The sequence below is a fragment of the Myodes glareolus genome, chromosome 2, assembly GCF_982192425.1.
Source record: "Myodes glareolus chromosome 2, mMyoGla1.1, whole genome shotgun sequence".
Taxonomy (NCBI): domain Eukaryota; kingdom Metazoa; phylum Chordata; class Mammalia; order Rodentia; family Cricetidae; genus Myodes; species Myodes glareolus.
The window spans coordinates 124,753,174-124,772,750 of NC_142027.1; the positions used below are offsets into that span (position 1 = coordinate 124,753,174).

The following is a 19,577-nucleotide window of genomic DNA, read 5'->3' on the forward strand; positions in this document are numbered from 1 at the left end:
GATAGTTGAGCAAGGGAGGAACATAACTTCAAGCCTTCAGAATCCCATAGGTGGCACCTTTTATTTATTTATTTATTTATTTATTTATTTATTTATTTATTTTGTTTATTGGTTTTTTGAGATAGGGTTTCTTTGTATAGCCTTGGCTGTCCTGGAACTAACTAGCTCTGATCTCGAACTCACAGCAGACTTCCTGTCTCTGCTTCCTCAGTGTTGGGGCTAAAGGCATGGGCCACTACTACTCCTCAGCAGTTTCTTTAAGTTAATTGCAAAATGGAATCTGAAACTGTATCAGTCAGGTTTTTATACTGCTACACTAAAAGTTGTTTTGCCCTGCTCCTGCAGTTATGTTGTAACATTACACACTGGCTACTGAGGCCGGTTTCCCAGGATTGCAGCATACTCTGAGCATATACAAATGATCACATTTGATAGTAATGTAGCCATCATTTTAATAAAGAAAACCTGTTCCTGGCCATGGAAAGACTACCAGGTGAAGGAAAACCTCATTTCTTTTAGATTCTTGAATTTTGTCATTTGTACTAATTGACAGTTTGTTTTCTTTTTGTAAATGACAGTATTATGTAGGTCTTCAAGAAAATGTAACAGCAGCTAATGGTTTTTCTACTTTTTAAAATAAAAATTATGTTCCTAAGCCAGACATGGTAGCTCACACCAGTCATCCCAGTAAAGGGGAGAATGAAGCAGGTAGGTCATGAGTTTCTGGTTAGCCTGGGCTGCAAGGTAACTCTAGTTAGTGAAACCCTGATGATGGATGGATGGATGGATGGATGGATGGATGGATGGATGGATGGATGGAACAAAATGATGTTCTGTGGAGAACTTGGTGGTCATTTGAGCTCACACATTAGTCACATGTATGTTTCCTGTAATAACAGTCCCTCAGCATGGGGAAGTACTTTTGTGCATACTTCCTGTGTCAAAAGGATGTGTGTTCAAGGGTTGAGGTTTTCATGAAGTTAATAATCAAAGACATGAAGCAGAACTGGTGATCTTCCAGTGTGCATGTGGTCCTGGGTGACTGGTTGCCTAGATGACAGGATCTGGCCTCTAGTCCTGAGAACTCTAAAGTTTCACCCACCCATGCTTTTGAACCATTACTTCAGAAGGTAAATCGTGTCTTATTCAAGATAGGTATGACCCCACATTCCTCTTTTGAGGTCTTGGAAACAGGCATGTGGATTATGCCCTGATATCAATCAATGGTAAGATGAACTTCAGCCCTCTGTGGACATACTTCTTTCTGATCTTTTACAAGTGGGAAGCCTTGCGTGACACTTAAATTTGTCTATATAAACAGAATATGTTCTTCATGCTGTCTACTTCCACCAAAAGATAAGCTCAGGGTGCAAGAGATTTTGGTCTCTCTTGTTCATTGTTATATTCTTAGTTCTTGTAGAGTACCTGGCACATAGAGGTACTGATAATATGTAAATAGGTAAATAAATTGGCTTGGATCAGCTTTCTGATTCATGACAGGCCCAGGAGTACTTTTGACTAGTCTCCACTAGGGTCTGTCTTCACTCCCTGCTGACTTCAATGTTTCTTGGGTCCTCAGCCAGTGCTGCCCCACACTGCCGTGTGCCTTGTGTGTGGCGAGGCGGGGAAGGAGGACACAGTGGAAGAGGAAGAAGGCAAGTTTAACCTCATGCTTATGGAGTGCTCCATCTGCAACGAGATCATCCACCCCGGATGCCTTAAGGTAGCTCTAAGGGTCCTGAACACCCCCTGCCCTCTCCCCATGCTTTAGGGCCTGATGGTTAAGATGTGGCAGCTAGATTCCCTCTCTAGAGACTGCTGCTCAGGTCGTGAGGATATACAGGTGTCATGCTGAATTCCTAGAGGACCCTCAATTCTAGGGCATTCTGTGTTAGGTGATAAGTCCAGGACAGGAAGAGTTTCGGGCAGTATCATAAGTGAATAAATTCAGTTTATTCTGAATAACCAGTACCTCAGAACTTCAGTGGGATCCAAAGTATCTCAGCAGATAGAAATTAAGGATCCTGACTTCTGGCTTTTGAGAGAAAAGGGCCTGAGCCAAGGAGGCCGAGTTGTTTCTCACCTGTGCTTCTGCACCAGGAACCGGTTCCTGTGATATGCTAGGACATGACTGCCTTCTGGGTGACCTCTGTGCCTGCCTGGCTCAGGAGGCTGGTTTCACCTTGGAAAGGAAGAAACCATTCTATACTGGTACATGTCTCAATCCCAGAATGCATTCATATCTGTGGGCTGTAAGGGATGAGGGCCTTTGTTTTTGGCCCTCATTCCCTCATCACACCCACCTGATAGCTTTGGAAGCCAGCCTCTCCTGGTAGTTACTGCTTCTCTATTTCTCCTGTGCTCAGCTAAAATAAATAACACAACCACATGGTAGAGCCTTTCTTCTGGCTAGACACAAGATGGACATGGCTTTGGGGGAGGGTTGTGAATGTTGAGGCAGACCTTGTATCCTTGTGGACCTTCTTGGCACCCTTCCCTGCCCACTGAGTCCTGTCCTGTCCTTTCAGATTAAGGAATCAGAGGGTGTGGTCAACGATGAGCTTCCCAACTGCTGGGAGTGTCCGAAGTGTAACCATGCTGGCAAGACCGGGAAAGTGAGTGCGGACTCCAAGTCCCTGGTTGGGTCGGGTTGGCAGAAAGGGACGGGCTGGGCCTTGCCAGTCCTGTCTCCAGTTGTCAGTCAGGTGGGGTGCGGCGGGCTGGGAGAGGAAGAGCAAGTTCAAAGATATATAGTTGGATTGTTCTTCTCTCTTTTTGGCCTACAAGCAAAAGCGTGGCCCTGGCTTTAAGTATGCCTCCAACCTGCCTGGCTCCTTGCTCAAGGAGCAGAAGATGAACCGGGACAACAAGGAAGGGCAGGAGCCTGCCAAGCGGAGGAGTGAGTGTGAAGAGGCTCCCCGACGCAGGTCAGATGAGCACCCTAAGAAGGTGCCTGCAGATAGCATCCTACGCCGAAAGTCTGATGATGTGCACCTAAGGAGGAAACGGAAATATGAGAAGCCCCAAGAGCTGAGTGGACGCAAGCGAGTATGAACTGGGAAGCCCTGGGCAGCAGAAGGGTGGTGTGGCTGGTCTTAAGTATGGGGTGGAGGGGAGGGCCAGGGAAGGTTAATGGGTAAAACTCGGGATCCTGGCCTCTTAAGAGCTGCCCTGAGCAGGTCACCCAAATCCTGAGAGCCTGGCCCAAAAGAAAGAAACAAGCAAAGTCACTCCTCTTCCCACCCCCTTTAGGCCTCGACGCTTCAATCGTCCCCCGGTTCTTCCTCTCACCTCTCGCCGAGGCCCCCTCTAGGCAGCAGTCTCAACCCTTGGTGGAGAACCAGTCTCACTTACTTCCAGCAGCAGGTGCTCCCACGCCCCGCCCTCCCGAGGCCCTGGGGACTTTCAAGTCCAGGCTGTTCTCCTCCCCACCCCTCAGAACCTCTGGTCCATTGCTACAGATGCTCCTGTGGCCTGGGCTCAAATCAGCAGTGGGCCAGCTCTGTGAGGTTGAGAAGCCTCTGTTGGTTGGGGAAGCTGCAGCTGGGAAGATCCTGGTGACCCTGCTCTGCTAATGGGCCTTGCCTTTAGTAGCCACAAGGTGGCGTCTGGAGAAGTTCCTGGCAGCGCTTGGCTAGGCATGCCTTCTGCCTACTCTCCAGCTGCCCTGAACTTCCTTAGCAGTAGCTGCTGTTAATGAGCAACTGCCATCTCTGGTCTATCTCAGGTGGGAGGTCAGCTGGGTGGTAACAATTGACTGTCCTCCATCATTTTTACTATTTTCTGGGAAGTCAACAGGCAGAACTATAGCTATGCTGTCTGTTAGTCAGATGTGAAGGACATGACTTTGTGGGGAAGATGTCCTAGCCCTTGCTGAAGAGACTGGGCTCACAGTGTGGTGGGGTGTAAAGGTGATGATGTTCCTCCAGTTCAGGAGCAAACTCTGTATTCTTTCTTCCTTATGGCAGCTAAAACCTGGCAAAGAAGATAAACTTTTCAGGAAAAAGGTACCATCTTCCCCTCCCTCATGGACCTGCAACCCACTTTTCAGCTTTTGGAGATGTAGGCAACACCCCAATGGCCCTTGTGTATCCCATGATTGGGTTGAAAAATCTGGGGTGGGCGCTAGCCCAAACTGCATGGGTTATCACAGGCCACCCATCCTTACCCTTCCCTCTCTCCTGCAGCGGCGGTCCTGGAAGAACGCTGAGGATCGGTTGGCACTGGCCAACAAACCCCTTCGGCGCTTCAAGCAGGAACCAGAGGACGATCTGCCTGAGGCACCTCCTAAGACCCGGGAGAGTGACCATTCACGTTCTAGCTCACCCACTGCTGGGCCCAGCACTGAAGGGGCTGAAGGCCCAGAAGAGAAGAAAAAGGTGAAGATGCGCCGGAAACGGCGGCTTCCCAACAAGGAGTTGAGCAAAGAGCTAAGCAAGGAGCTCAACCACGAGATCCAAAAGACAGAGAGTACCCTGGCCCATGAGACCCACCAGCCCATCAAGTCAGAGCCCGAGAGTGAGAATGAGGAGCCAAAGAGGCCCCTAAGCCACTGCGAGCGCCCCCACCGCTTCAGCAAGGGGCTCAACGGCACCCCTCGGGAGCTACGGCACCCACTGGGACCTGGCCTGCGCAGCCCACCTCGTGTTATGTCCCGGCCTCCACCCTCTGCGTCCCCACCTAAGTGCATCCAGATGGAGCGTCATGTGATCCGGCCGCCACCCATCAGCCCTCCACCTGACTCGCTGCCCCTTGATGATGGAGCAGCCCATGTCATGCACAGGGAGGTGTGGATGGCAGTCTTCAGCTACCTCAGCCACCAAGACCTGTGTGTCTGCATGCGGGTCTGCAGAACCTGGAACCGCTGGTGAGGGACAGCCCTGTGTAGGTAGAGCTTAGGTTGTGGCTCAGGATAATCTATGGCAGCATATATTGCTTGAGTTCCTTATAGAGATTAGTTTCCTGTTACAGATGTAGTCTCAGGAGGGGAAGGCACCCATTTGCTTTTATATGAAAAACTAAGGACCACATAGAATTCCTTGTCTAGATTTAGCTGAAGTTGAGTATGAGTGACCAGTACTAATTCTGGCTTGATATTTTCCATATCAGTTTTAGCTGCTTTTCTGACCTTCTTTCATAAATAGGAGGATCCAGTGCCTCCACAGGAGTTATTAGAAGGTGTAGTAAGGTCCAGATATATTTTATGAATAGTACTTGTTGGCATCTTCTAAGCATTTAGCCACGGTGGATGCTAATTAAGTGGCAGAGGACTGAATCTTAAAGGAACTTCCTCCTTGAGATGGCACATGCGGAAGAGTTACCATAGCCAAGCAGGGGTTCTCCAGGTAAGCTACTAACTATGATGATGTGTTCCTTGCCTGGCCTGACTCTCAGGTGCTGCGATAAGCGGTTGTGGACCCGCATTGACCTGAACCACTGCAAGTCCATCACACCTCTGATGCTGAGTGGCATCATCCGGCGACAGCCTGTCTCCCTTGACCTCAGCTGGACCAATATCTCCAAGAAGCAACTGAGTTGGCTCATCAACCGGTTGCCTGGTAAGCTTTTGTTAAGGATCCCAAATGTGCAGTAGTGATAGCTGGATTGTGTCACTTGGCTCATACCCACTTATCTCCTAGGGCTCCGGGACTTGGTGCTGTCGGGCTGCTCATGGATTGCTGTCTCAGCCCTCTGTAGCTCCAGTTGTCCATTGCTCCGGACCCTGGATGTCCAGTGGGTAGAAGGACTAAAGGATGCCCAGATGCGGGATCTCCTGTCCCCACCCACAGACAACAGGCCAGGTGAGTTGTCAGGCTACCCTAAGCAGTCTGTCTCATGGAGATGGCATGACCAAGATACCCTGTTCTGGTTTTGAGCACATTACCCTCCCTCAGCCCCCTCCTTCCATGTGGTTTATGCGTTATCAGTTTTGTTCTTCAAAGACGTAGGTTAGAGTTCTTTGCGTGCTTTGGGTATGAGGGTTTTAAGGAGAGGCAAATTCTCCTGCTTACACTGTTTCCAGTCTGTTTCTTTGTTAACTTAATCTTTGGTGTTTTATCCTTCTCTTCTGAGGCATCATGATTAGGGTGGTTGAGTGAGAACTCAAAGAATAGTATGTTCCTAGGCCAGATGCCTGAGTCTCTCTCTCTCTCTCTCTCTCTCTCTCTCTCTCTCTCTCTCTCTCTCTCTCTCTCTCTCTCTCACACACACACCCCAAAGCTTAAATGATACATATATGAGGTGGGGTAACCACAGACAAGGGCATTGAGCTAGAATGAAAAATAGTTTCACCAACTACAGCTTGAAGACAGATCCTACAACCATATTTATGAATTCTGATTTTTCTAAAGAATCTAGAAATACAAATTCTGACTTTTAATGCTGAAATTCTGGCTTGGGATAAGATATGTGTCTTGACTATGAAATGAAAGGTTATACCTACCCAGCAAGTGGTGTGACAGCACTTGCTATTTTAGAGTATTAGTAGCAGAACTTGAACTTAATTTCCTGTTCACATTGATGGATTGCCTCTCTCCTATCTGCCCCAACAGGTCAGATGGACAATCGGAGCAAGCTCCGGAACATTGTAGAACTGCGCCTTGCTGGCCTGGATATCACAGATGCCTCCCTGCGGCTCATTATCCGCCATATGCCCCTGCTCTCCAAGCTCCACCTCAGTTACTGTAACCACGTCACTGACCATTCCATCAACCTGCTCACCGCAGTTGGCACTACCACCCGAGACTCTCTGACAGAGATCAACCTATCAGGTGAGGTGGGCCCCCATATCTGTGGGACAGCTAGGCACTGGATATTTATCAAACTACTGTCTAGACGGGCGTTGGTGGTGCATGCCTTTAATCCCAGCACTCAGGAGACAAAGGCAGGTGGATCTCTGCGACTTCGAGGCTGAGCCTGGTCTACAGACAAGTTCCAGGACAGCCAGGCTAAACAGAGAAACCCTGTCTGAAAAACCAAACAAACCTACTACCGTCTAGTCACAGTACTTGAAAATATAAGTGAATGAGACCACCAAGTCTAAAGAAGTTATTATTAAAATTGAAATAATTCCTATTAAAAAAAACCCTAACTCAGTGATGGTATCTAACAGTGGTTCCTGATCCACTGTCTAAATACATCTCCTAGATGCTAAGAGACAAGCTCCTGCCTGCAGCCAGAGTGTGGGCAATAGCCATGGCTAGGAGGCAGGAGCCACTGAATACAGGATTTGCTAATGGGCTAGCAGTAACTATTTCTGTCTGTGTTGCCATGTCTTGTATGTGCACCTTATGAGCTTCCTATTAAGGAGCCTGTTAGAAGTGAAAGCTCTACAGATAGTTCACTGTTTATGTCTGTCAAATACTGTAGAATTCTCATTCCTTCCATTTGGACCGTGGTTACACATAGAGGAAGGTGGACAGTGGCAAGGCCACTTGTTCTTAATTCAGTTAACAGTATTTTCTGGTTGCCTAAAATAGTCTGGATTGGAATTGTTACATTTATGTGAGACAAAAAAAAAATAAAAGAGAAAAAGTCACTCTTCCTCAAGAAATGGATACTTTCACCTCAGTAAAATGCATTTTGACACAGTTGCATTATGTTCTGTTAGGACTACCATTATTCCATTGTTTACCTGTCTTTACATCCATAGCCACACCAGCTGGGGTGGGAAGTTTAGACAGTCTGGGATCATTCTGTGCCTAGGGTGCTCCTCCTTGCTGTGAAGGTTTGGTAGCAGGAACTGTGCCACTAACAGGGAAAGAATGGTGCTGATGTGAGCTCAAGGCTCACTCAGTTGAGATTTAAGGGTTGTAGAGCTGCTGGCATCTGGTTCTAACCACTTATAATAAATCTTTCCTATGTTCTGGTTGTTACGGATGTGTAGTACAGTTCAGGAATGTGTGGGAGTGTATGTGTTGATCCCACTACGTTTTAATTTTCTATTATAACACACTGAGATCATCTTTTTATTTTAGTACACATTTCTCTCTCATTTTTTTTTTTCTTAAGAGAATGTATCATAGCCCAAAGTACCCAGAAGATGGAGACAGTAATGATCTAAATTTCAGTGCTTTACTACACTACATGTTCAAGGTCATCCTGGGACACATGAGAACCTATCACAAAACAAAAAGTTAAGCCATGTCTCTATACCTAATCTTTCCCCAGTTTCATACTGACCTCCTATTAGTGTAACTGAATTCATGATTAATTTAAGTGCCACATGATGGCCATGATCATCTGACTGGAGGATCTGGCACCCAATTGTCATTCTAAACATATGTATCAGGTGCTCAGGCAGATCTGGCCTTTCTTTGGTCCATACCCCCTTGGGCAATTCCTAGACCTGACCTCTTATCCAGGTTTTATATCCTGTTGCTAAATAGTGGGCATGTGCTGCCATTTCTGTTCAGATTATGTCATTATACAACATCAGGATTCATTGCTGTTCTATCCTTCTGTTACTGTGACTCCACTTGTTTAAAGTTGGTAATACTGACCTTATGATCTTAATACATTTTGGTCACTAATTAAGCCAAATAATGTATTTTGAGTACACTTCTTATTCTGCATGACTTTTGCTAGTTAATAATTGTCTTTCTGGTTTCTTTTATTTCTGAAGCAAACTATACAGCAAAACTGAATATTCCCTTACAAACTTAGTCACACAGTCAGTTGTTTCTACAGGACAGTACTTTCATCCCTGGCCTCTTCTTTCTTCTTCCTTTTCCCTTCTCTTCTGTCAGAATTCTTGTTCCCATCTGAATTGGCTGTCTTTACTACTACTACACTGCTGCTATTTAGGGACCTCACCTACCACTATCTTGTTCTTGTTTTGGATGCCTAGCTTCCTTGGTTCCATATTGTCCTTGTCCGTCTCTTGTTGGGTGAAGTACATGAAACATTTTGTGTGTGTTCATTATTACCTGATTGTTAGTTGAGTATACACCCCTATTTTGTAAGCCATGTTGTTTCAGAAAATGAAAGATTTTTCTGCCCTGGCTTCCAACTTCCAGAAGTAGTAAGTAAAATTAAATTTAGTATTTTATCCATTAATGATCTTTCCTCCCAGTTTTGTAGAAGTTGTCTTTTTCTCTAATTGTGTGTGTGTGTGTGTGTGTGTGTGAGAGAGAGAGAGAGAGAGAGAGAGAGAGAGAGAGAGACTGTTGAGCTGCAGAGGTGAGTTGCCAGGACCGATGTAAGAACAGCACACACACTTAATTGCGGATCCTTCTTTCCTCCAACACTCCAATTGTGTGTGTGTGTGTATGTATGTGTATCTGTGTGATATCAGGGAAAGTTATTAAATCTAGCATCATGAAGATTTTTCTCCTGTTTTTGTATATGCTATATTATGGTGGTAGATTCATTTTCATTCTTTTGCGTGTAGGCACATAATTTTCCCAGCACCACTTGTTGAAAAGACTATTTCCTCATTGAAATGTACTTGATGCCTTGTCAAAAATCATTTGAGGACCCACAAAATGTCACATACTGCAAGCCTGGGAACTCATTTGATCCTCAGGTTCCATATGCTAGGACGAGAGAACTGATTCTCACAAGTGTACCACACACATAGACACTTTTTAAAATTGTTTAAACTAATTTAACCAGCCAGAAATGGTGGCTCACACCTTTAATTCTATCACTTGTGGATTTGAGGCCTATGCAGTCTACATAGTTTCAGGATAGCCAGGACTTTGTAGAGAGACCGTGTCTCCAATAAAATAATAATTCCGTTACATGACTGTTATAATTATTATGTGATAATTATATTTTACATGTTGTATATTAATATAAAATGTTATTATGTGAGATTAACTTAACCATTTAACAGAATTTTTTGCCTGGAATCTATTCTTTTGGTTGAGTCTTGAGGTTGGTCTCACAATTTGGGATCTTTTATCTTTTTTCAGACTACTTGGAGTCCATTGCTTGGTTTAGGTTGGGCTTTTCTATTTTTTTTTGCAAAAACCACTGGGATTTCACATCATTGACAGTGGTAATATCCTAATAGGTTGTTTATAGCTTTTTATTTTGGTAGGTTTTTACCATTTTCAATGAGCAAGTCTTATTCCTCCTTTTAGGTGCTATTATTTTAGAAATGGAACTGGGTTTTGTGAATTTCTCTTTTCTTTTGGATTTTCAAGACAGGATTTCTCTGCGTAGCTTTGGAGCGTGTCCTGGAACTAACTCTGCAGACTTTGAATTCAGAGATCCGCCTGCCTCTATCTCCCAAGTGCTAGGATTAAAGTTGTGCGCCACCACCATACCACCCAAATTAGAATTGTTTTTCTAACTTTCCTAAAATATTTTAAATAAAAAGGGGTTTTGTTTTATTGTTTTGATATTTGGACTCTTTAAATACTTCCTTTTCCCAATTTTACTTTTTTAAAATCAACTTTAAAGTTCATGTTTATTAAAAACTGCACCATTTTTTTTGTTAACCCTTTTATTGTTTACTGTCTTTAAAAAAAGCCAAGTTAAACCATCTTTAATTTATTGTAAGCAGGGTTTCTCTTCCAATTTCATATTTTGAATTCTTTGTTAGGTTTATTTGTTGCATACATGTATGTTATGTGCATTGTGTGTATGTGCCTAATGCCTCAAGAAGTCAAAAAGGTGTCAAATCCTTTGAAAGCTGTGTGTTCTTGGAACTTAACCTTGGTCCTCTTAACCACTGAGCCATCGCCACAGCCCCTATTTTTTTATTGTAAACAGTTCAGATATATAAAAGAATAGCAAATAGTACAGTGAACATACCTGTTTGTATTGGTCATTTATAACAGTGAGACCTCATAGATGTTGCCCTAGGATGAGAATCCTATTTACATTACTGTAATAGTGTTGTCACACCTAAATAAGGATTAAAAAGAACCAGAGTACTTTTTTTTAAGACATTTATTTACTGTGTGTACACTGTTCTGCCTCCATGTTGCTTGCACGCCAGAAGAGTACTCTTTTACTCTACAGTGAGACTGCAGATGAGAAAACTAACAAAAAAGATGTTTCTAAATATAACCTCTCCCTCTTTCCAAGAGCCCCTTACTCTAATTGGCCCCTCAGATGTTCCCATAAGATGTAAAGGTTTAAAGTATAACTAGGACAGGAATTTTGCCAATATTGAGGGGGGAAACCAGCACACAATTCTGTATTTTTTTCATTTTTCACTGTGACATATGAGGCCCCATGTTGACTAGCCCCTGTCCTGTTATCAGTAATCCTTGATAAGGAACCAAGAATGGAGCACAGTGATAAAGCACTTGCTTATCACTGGCCCTGCCTGGATTCTTCTATCCCAAGACCACAAACACAGAATTCCACAGTTGCTTTTAGAAGACAAGAGAAACTTATAACCATTGGCTTCTAAAAAGTCTTCTATTCCTTGTATTACATGAAGTTCATGGTATTATATGGCTTGTTCTCTATCCAATTTTTTGTTTCCTGTGAATTCCAGGTTAAGGTCATAAATTTGATTGTTAAACTTTTTTTGGTTAAAAAAAATCCCTGTAATAATTGTACTTTGTCTCCCTATTATGAAAAAAAAAAAACAGTTGTGATGGTCTCTGGGTGAGTTCAGTGGCATGGAAATGGTTTCCCTACCACCCTAGGAACCTTTTGCGGATGTACATAGACCCAACAACATTCTCCTTTTAACAGAGCTGTTATGTTCATTTCGATCTCTGGAGCGTATCTCATTGCCCTCAAGCTCCTGCACTGCTGTCTGCTACCTTTAGTCTATCTCACTTCTGTCACCAACTCTGGGCGGGTTCCTCTGAAACAGTCTTTCACATCTAGACAGTGGATGTGAGGTGTCTCTTCTTGACACCTCATAGCAGCTCTCACCCAGAGGACTTTGCTGTCCAGCTGGCACATTGCTGTGACTTGAGGCCATTAGGTGCACATGCTTGTCTTGGCACTTACCTTTCTACACCAGTGTGACTAGCATTTCCAGAAGCCTCCTTTTCCAAGTTGACTTTTGAGCAGGCAGCATTGGCCTTTTTGGTGAATCACTTTCAGCTCTTAATTTAAACAGCACCTGGAGGAGGTTAAAGACTCCTCTACCTGGGAAACTGGAAGGGAAGGATCTTTCTGTGTGAGTCTTGATCCTTCTTGTGCTTTAAACTTCTTTATAGTCAAGTGTACCTCCCACCTCCCACAGACAGGCACTACGCTGCTGGTGCATTATACCTGACAGCCTATAGTCATCCAGCTTTGACTGAAAGTAATGAGGATAAATTAATACCATAAAAAAAGACCCTGTTCAATATGGGGCTTCATGACCTAGTAAGAAAACAAATGCAAGAGTATGGAAAATGTGCTTTTATACCAGCACAACCTCTATCCTCTATAAAGTCAATCAAATTCTGAACCTCAAGGGAATGACTTTTTAAAATAATTGTGTATGTGCATCATCCTTTCCATCTTTGCTTCTTTATAAGCATATTAACAGAGCCAGGTATGGGAGTGCACATCTTTAATACCAGTACTTGGTAGGCAGACAGATCTTGTGATTTTTGAGGCCAGCCTGGTCTACAAAGCCAGTTCTAGACCAGCCAGGGCTATGTAATAGAAATCAAAAATGGCAAGCAGCAATATATTGGAAATATTAGTGTTTTGGAAGCATCTTTTTATTAGGGTCCTCATAGTTCTGCCCCCTTCCAGCCTAACTATCCCACCCTCAGAAGTTAGTGGCTCAGCACATGACTCAGCTTCCTGTGACTGCCTATATTTAAAGTACTTGGATTCTTACTACATTTGTGAAATTGGGTTATCCTCATTTATTTTTGAACTGTGCATCCAAGAATTAGCATCTATGTTCAGGGCTTAGGGTTGCCATGAGAGTCCCATTTGCAGGATTGACAATGGTCAGTGCCTGCACTGATTACTGTCACTTTGATAGTGCATGATATCAGTTGGCCCTGTTTTTTATTCAAAAGTCTTAACAGTGATGACCAAGGAAAAGCTTCAAAATAAATACCCCTGACAGGAAACTAGCTATCATTTTCTCATCCATTTGACTCACCCAGAAGTCATTTACCTTGCTTGATCTCATTTGCACACTGATTAACACGTAAGCCAGTTGACTATGGATACACTTCTAAAATAATAAAGTAGGGTTAAAGAAAAGAATTTTTTTTAAGTGCACCACTGATATCTACAGGATATGGTGAATGTCTTTGTGTGTGAAAGTCTTTCTTTATTCAGTCTTGGTTTTTGGCACAGGCTTCATTCCCATATTAGGCTAGGGAGAGGGGGATCCCACAAACTACTTGTAGGGTATGTCACTCATTAATGGGGTGTCAAGTAGAATGCTCCCAGCCATATCAAGTAGGATATTTATCTGAACAGTGTAGTCAGATAAGGGGACAATACTTAGGCAGTGTATTTCCATCAGACAAAGGCCTCAACACATTGTGACCCTCTAAGATACATTGATCTTGTAACTATATATAGGAAGAGGTACAAGTGGTTTCTGATTTTGGGGACCTGGGGGGGGGGCAGTGTTCCGAAAAGAACCTAATTATCTTCACACGCCTGGCAAAACACTCTAAGACACGTTTTAAGCATACATTATTAAGCTTTGCAATTGGTAGGTGAAATCACCCCCATTTGGGGGACATCAAGGAGTTGACTGTGTTAGCGAGCTGTGTTCTAGCTCTACTTCTGGATCCCTGAATTTATAGGGCCTTGGTCTGTGTCTTCTGTCCCTTCATATGATTCTTCTTCTCTGCAGACTGCAATAAGGTCACTGACCAGTGCCTGTCCTTTTTCAAACGCTGTGGAAATATTTGTCATATTGACCTGAGGTACTGCAAGCAAGTCACCAAGGAAGGCTGTGAGCAGTTCATAGCCGAAATGTCTGTGAGTGTTCAGTTTGGGCAAGTTGAAGAGAAACTTCTTCAAAAACTAAGTTAGTTCCAGGACAAGCATGTAAATATGGAGGGTTGGGGAAACACAGCCGGGGAGGGAAAAAGACTACAAACACAAGGTGGGCTTATATTCCCTTTGGAATTTGGAACAAAAGACCACAGGACACAGTTCTGTTTCACAAGTCTTGCCGAGGGGAGAAGCCGTTCAACTATCCGTTTGGGGGATAAGTGAGCCAGATGTTTGCCTCTGCTCTTTCTGCACCGTGACTGCACTGCTTTCTGGACCATTTCTAAAGCGGCCTTTAGAAGACATTCCAGTTGGAAAGGAAGATGAGCTTTGGAGAAAATCTCTTAGAAGCCTGAGCTTAGTGCTTTTGTTGATAGCTTTGTTTGGGGCACCCTGTTCCCTTGAAATGCCAAGGCTTCTGGTGTCAGCATAAAGTGGACCACACACACCATCCACAGGCATCTTGACACGTTTTGTTTAGTTGGTTTTGTTACATCTTACATTATGCAGAACTATTTTTGTATAAATTGTTTAAAAATTATTTATGTAAGATTTGAATGCATACCAGTGTTTTTATTATTTAGATTGCCAACTTTCCTTCAGGTAGGGAGAACTTAACCTGTACTTCATCAACATAATAAAGAGCCCATCTACAGATGTGCCCAGGTGTGACAGGGGGCTACGACCTTCCACTTAAAAGCATGTTTAACTGGATGTTGAGAGCCTATTTTGTATGTCAAGAAGTTACACAAGCATGTTGTGGATAAGTGTATAGTCCAGGTAAAACACTTTGCCAAGTTTCAATAGAGAGTTTACCTTTTCCTAAAAGTTTTACAATTCAGATTTCAGCCTTTACACTCAGGAGGGTTTTGCTCCAAGCATGAGCTCTTGTATTCTATCACCATAGATCTAATTTATACCATGAATCAAGTAGAATAAATGTGCCCATAGCCTTCCTTTCCTTTGAAGTGTTCAGTTCTCACTGAAGTTGGTAACCAGGTTATTTTCTAGTTGTCAATTCTGCATCCGTAAGTGCCATTGTTGTATGGTGGTGTTTCCTAGACTTTCCCTGATGCAGTTTTACCTTTGTTGGATTTGTATAATAAACAATTGTTTAAAAAAAAAATCCACTCTTGGTGTTTGAGAGTTTGTTTTTATGAGAGGGCTAAAATTCTACTTTGAATGGCCAGGGTAAATGGACCCCAAACTAATTTCTCTGAGACATGTAACAACCTGAGACGCATGAGATTTGTTTCTGACCAGGTAATGGGAAACAACTATGCTGCAGTTTTGGCCACTTGTGGATATTAGTGTTTGATCGTCTCCTACCACACCTGTACAAAAGTAATTCCCATGCATGGCCGCTGTCTCTCTCACTCTTCTACTGCTGTGATAAAATACTGTGACCAAGGCAACTGACAAGAGAAGCTGAATTGAGTTTATGCTCAGAGGGTTAGAATTTAGGGTGATGGAGTGGGGGTGCAGAGGGAGAGGTAAGAGCTATGGCAGCAGCTGAGAGCTCTTATCTTTATTGATCCACAAGTGGGAGGCAGAGGCAAGTGGGAATGAATCTTTTGTTCATCTCCAATAAGATCACACCTCCTAATCCTTCCCAAAACAGTTCCAAAGCTATTTAACATTCTTTCCTGGAAGTTATCCAGATGTAGAGGGCACAGGTAACATTCCCCGCCCCAACCTTTGAAGGAGGTTGCATTCTGTGCAATGACCTTGGACCTGGGGGCTAGAAAACTAAAACATTAGAATTTGGAGTCAGTTCTGACTTGATGTTCATGTATAGAAATGAAAAGATGGGTAAAATAAAGACCTTGACACTGCAAGCCCTGGTTTTAAAAGAACTCATCTAAAGCATTTGCCTCTTATTTAAATCCAAACACCTTTTTGTGACTCAAATTTTAGCAACACTGACTTCTATATGTTTAACTCAGGGGAATAACACAGAATTAAGACTTGTTAACACTGTTGTTGACTTGTAAAAAGGTAGTTTGACTTTACTGGCCTTGAAGGTATGTTATATAGATGTAGCGGCCATTTCTGTGGTAGTTTTAGTTCTTTTAACCTCAAAGTAAAACAGCTGCATCCTGATGTTTAGAAAAGCCATCTTCGTCAGGTGGTGTCAGCAAACACCTTTAATCCCAGGACTCAGGAGGCAGAGGCAGGCAGGTCTCTGAGTTGAGGCCAGCCTTCTCTACAAAGTGAGTTCCGGGAAGGCCAGGGCTACACAGAGAAATTCTGTCTTTAAACAAACCAAAAAAATGAAAGGAAGAGAAAGGAAGAAAGAAAGAGCCATCTTCCATGCTTTTGTACCCTGTAAAGGTTTGTCACTCATTGGTTTAATAAAATGCTGATTGGCCAGTAGACTAGAATTTTGGAAACAGGAAAGATAGTCAACAGCCAGACACAGGAAACAATGAGAATGAGAAAAGGTACCAAGTCACATAGCTAAACATAGGTAAGAATTATGAACTAATTTAAGTTGTCGAGCTACTTAATAATAAGCCTGAGCTAAGGCCAAACAGTTTATAATTAATATAAGCCTCTGTTTGTTTCTTTGGGACTAAATGACTAAATGGTGGGACATTTAGTAGGACTATTTAAATTTGATAGAAACTTCTATCAAAAATGGCACTCAACATTCAGCAACAACCACATAAAACCCAAGAGAGCTTGGGAAGGGATTCTAGACAGAAAAGAACAGTTAAGCATGGCTTCTTGGTAGCAGCATTTTCACAGATGGGCTCTGGTAGAGACAAGCTCCTTGAAGAGGGGCTTCCAGACTCAGTGTTAGTTGCAAAAACTTCACAGCTCTTTTGAGAGGCCCTGCCACCACACACTTAAATGGTGTTTATGTGCAGTCAGCAGCATGCTTCTTAGTGGTGGCATGGACATGGCTCCTGCCAGAAGCTCTGCCATGAAGCCAGACTATCAGAAAGCTAAGGAATGCGGCAGAGCAAACCGCCAACACCACAGCTTTAATCCTAGCCATGCTGTTTACCAGATTAAAGACTCATGTGCTCAGAAAAAGAGCTATAAAGAGATTCAGATGGGCTAAACACACACACACACACACACACACACACACACCTCTAAATGGTTTATAGTATGTTTAAATTTAAAAACATAGGTAGGCTTGGAAAAGAAAAAGGTTAAAATCCTTAAAGACAAATAGAGTAGTTGGGTGTGGTGGCGCACACCTTTAATCCCAGCACTTGGAAGGAAGAAGCAGGCGGATCTCTGAGTTTGAGGCCATCCTGGTCTACAGACTGAGTTCTAGGACATCCAGAGGTACACAAACTGTCTTGAAAAACCAGAAATTAAAAAATAAGTAAATAAAAATGCCACGTAAAGATGGAAAATATGCAGAGAATCTGGATGCTGTATATTATCGTGTTGTCTTTGAATTGTTTTATTGCTAAGGAGCAACAGCTGCTAAAAGACATTTAATTATAAATGCTGCTGGATTAATCCAACCTATATATTTTGAAAATGCCTTGACTTCAAGATTTAAGTCAAAAGATAATGTTACTCTGGAGAAGAGTTTTTGATTTTATTTCCACAGGAAATGAGAGGCTGTGGATTCGTTCTGAGTTAAGAAAAATCAGGTTTTATTGTGGAAGAACCCCTGAAAAATCTCTTGATAGGAGCAGATGGTTCAGATGATCCAGTGTCTCAGAGCACCTTTGTTGCAATTTCCTGAGTTCTACATCCAGAACAGCTATAGGGTGACTGGTCGAGGTGATCCAGCCTCACTGAATACTCTAGTCAGGATTTGACTATAATCCTAAATTTTCTTTGGGTACCCATAAGATTATCAGTGCCCCCAATCAGCAGAAAGTAGCATAGAAAACTATGCCCATGTTTCCAAAAAATAAATTGTGGATGTTTGTCTTTTTTTAAGAGTGTTGGTTACAAGTTGATATAATGGTCAGAAAAAAGGCTAAACAAAAAGATTAGATTCAGGGTTCTTGTTGAAAAGAAACAAGGGAAAGTGCTATGAGATAACGTTCTTGTACCCTCTACAGATTTGTCACACATAATGGTTTAATAAAATACTGATTGGCCAATAGCCAGGCAGGAACTATAGGTGAGACGGTGGGGCAACCAAACTAGGAGAATTCTGGGAAGAGGAAAGGCCGAGAGTCAAATCAACAGCTAGATGCAGAGGAAGCAAGATGAGGATGCCTTACTGAAAAAAGGTACCAAGCCATATGGCTAAACATAGACAAGAATTAGGGTTAATTTAAGTTGTAAGAGCTAGGCCTGAGCTAATAGGCCAAGCAGTTTATAATTAGTATAAGCCTCTGTGTTTCTTTGGGACTGGATGGCTATAGGACAGGGCAGGACAGAAACTTCTGTCTATACATCTTTCCCTCTAAGAACTGCTTTCATGGTTATTCTCCCCCCACCCTCAAACAGTTCTTGCTAAGAATCTGGCTTCACACCACACGCACATAGCAGAGGAACATGATGTAGTTCCAGACTAGTACACAGGTCACAGTCAACATCCCCCAAGGAGTATTGAACCATCAAGGAAGATTCTATCCCAGTTTCTAGGTTTTTGTTAATTGTTACATTTATTTATATATGTGACGTGCATGCTGCACCCTGGCTCACATGTGGAGGAAGTAGATTCTCTCCTTCCACCATGAAGTTTGAACTCTGGTCATGAGGGTCATGACAAATACCTTTACCTACTGAGCCATTTCAACAGCTCTCTCTATAGTTTTAGAGAAGCTTCAGATGAAGCCAGTGTAAACCACACACTGTAAACAGGTGCTCCACAGCTGTTAAAGTAATACAAGGACCATAGCCTTGTGAATATACTTGCTATGGTCAATCTGAACTAGTAGACCAGTCAGTCTATCAAGGGACCCTGATGTTTGTCGAAGATACCATGGTGTCTCAAATTACATTCTTTTCTACTGTGAAGACAAGAATAAGGAGAGTTCATTCTATTCTGCTGTGAACCTTTAGCACTTTATCCATTTGCCATATGTTATGGGCATGATATGCCAGTTAAAGTATGCAGCTTCCAGAAGAAATGTTTACCCTCTGAAAAAAAAAAAAAAAAAAAAGGAAGAAGACGACCCAAAAAAGTAAGCAGTCAAGCAGTCAGTCATCCCTGGCGTTCACCATGGACTGGCTCCAAGATCCCTGTCCACAGATGGGAAAATCCACACATGCTTAATGCTTAAGTCACGTGTAGTATAGTATTAAATACCTTGTACATATAATCCTGTGCATTTCACATCATACCCAGATGATTTACAATACATTCAATGTAAAGTGAGGTGAATTGACAGTTCTCAACCAAAAGCAAACCCTGCATTAAGTTGGCCCTTTCTGCATAAGCTATTGATCTCAAGTTCTCATTTGCTATATGGACTAAAAGGGCTGAAAAAAAGAAACCTTAATGTTAGAGTTAGACTGGAAATCTATTGTCTGTCTCTTCCCCCATCCCAGTGCTGTAAGGTAACATGTGGCTTACTAATAACAGTATTATCTCTAGCCATTAGCTACACCCTAGGTACTATATATATTTTCTAAATGTATATATACATACTCCTTAGCTGAGATTTTAGACAAAGCTATTACCTTCTCAAAGACTGGCGTCTCCATCCATGTGTGCCAGCTTCTATTTTAGACTGATGGTAGGGACTGAGAAAACCATAAAGCAT

At 42.8% G+C, this 19,577-nt stretch overlaps 1 protein-coding gene across 12 annotated transcripts in view; it reads left to right on the top strand.

Annotated features, from left to right (window-relative positions):
- The window catches only part of Kdm2b (lysine demethylase 2B), a 129,247-nt gene extending 114,240 nt beyond the window's left edge, over positions 1-15,007 (top strand). For 6 of the 12 annotated variants that reach the window (XM_085679490.2, XM_048447329.3, XM_048447331.3 and 3 more), the window contains 10 exons: positions 1,580-1,723; positions 2,529-2,615; positions 2,779-3,048; positions 3,253-3,366; positions 3,969-4,007; positions 4,188-4,867; positions 5,395-5,558; positions 5,640-5,801; positions 6,552-6,770; positions 13,739-15,007. In XM_085679490.2, the coding sequence (XP_085535616.1) occupies positions 1,580-1,723; positions 2,529-2,615; positions 2,779-3,048; positions 3,253-3,366; positions 3,969-4,007; positions 4,188-4,867; positions 5,395-5,558; positions 5,640-5,801; positions 6,552-6,770; positions 13,739-13,920 (2,061 nt within the window). In that variant the 3' untranslated portion in view covers positions 13,921-15,007. The remainder of the gene's footprint in view (positions 1-1,579; positions 1,724-2,528; positions 2,616-2,778; positions 3,049-3,252; positions 3,367-3,968; positions 4,008-4,187; positions 4,868-5,394; positions 5,559-5,639; positions 5,802-6,551; positions 6,771-13,738) is intronic. The other 6 variants (XM_048447330.3, XM_048447332.3, XM_085679514.2 and 3 more) reach the window with 3 other exon arrangements.
- The last annotated feature ends 4,570 nt before the right edge of the window (positions 15,008-19,577 follow it).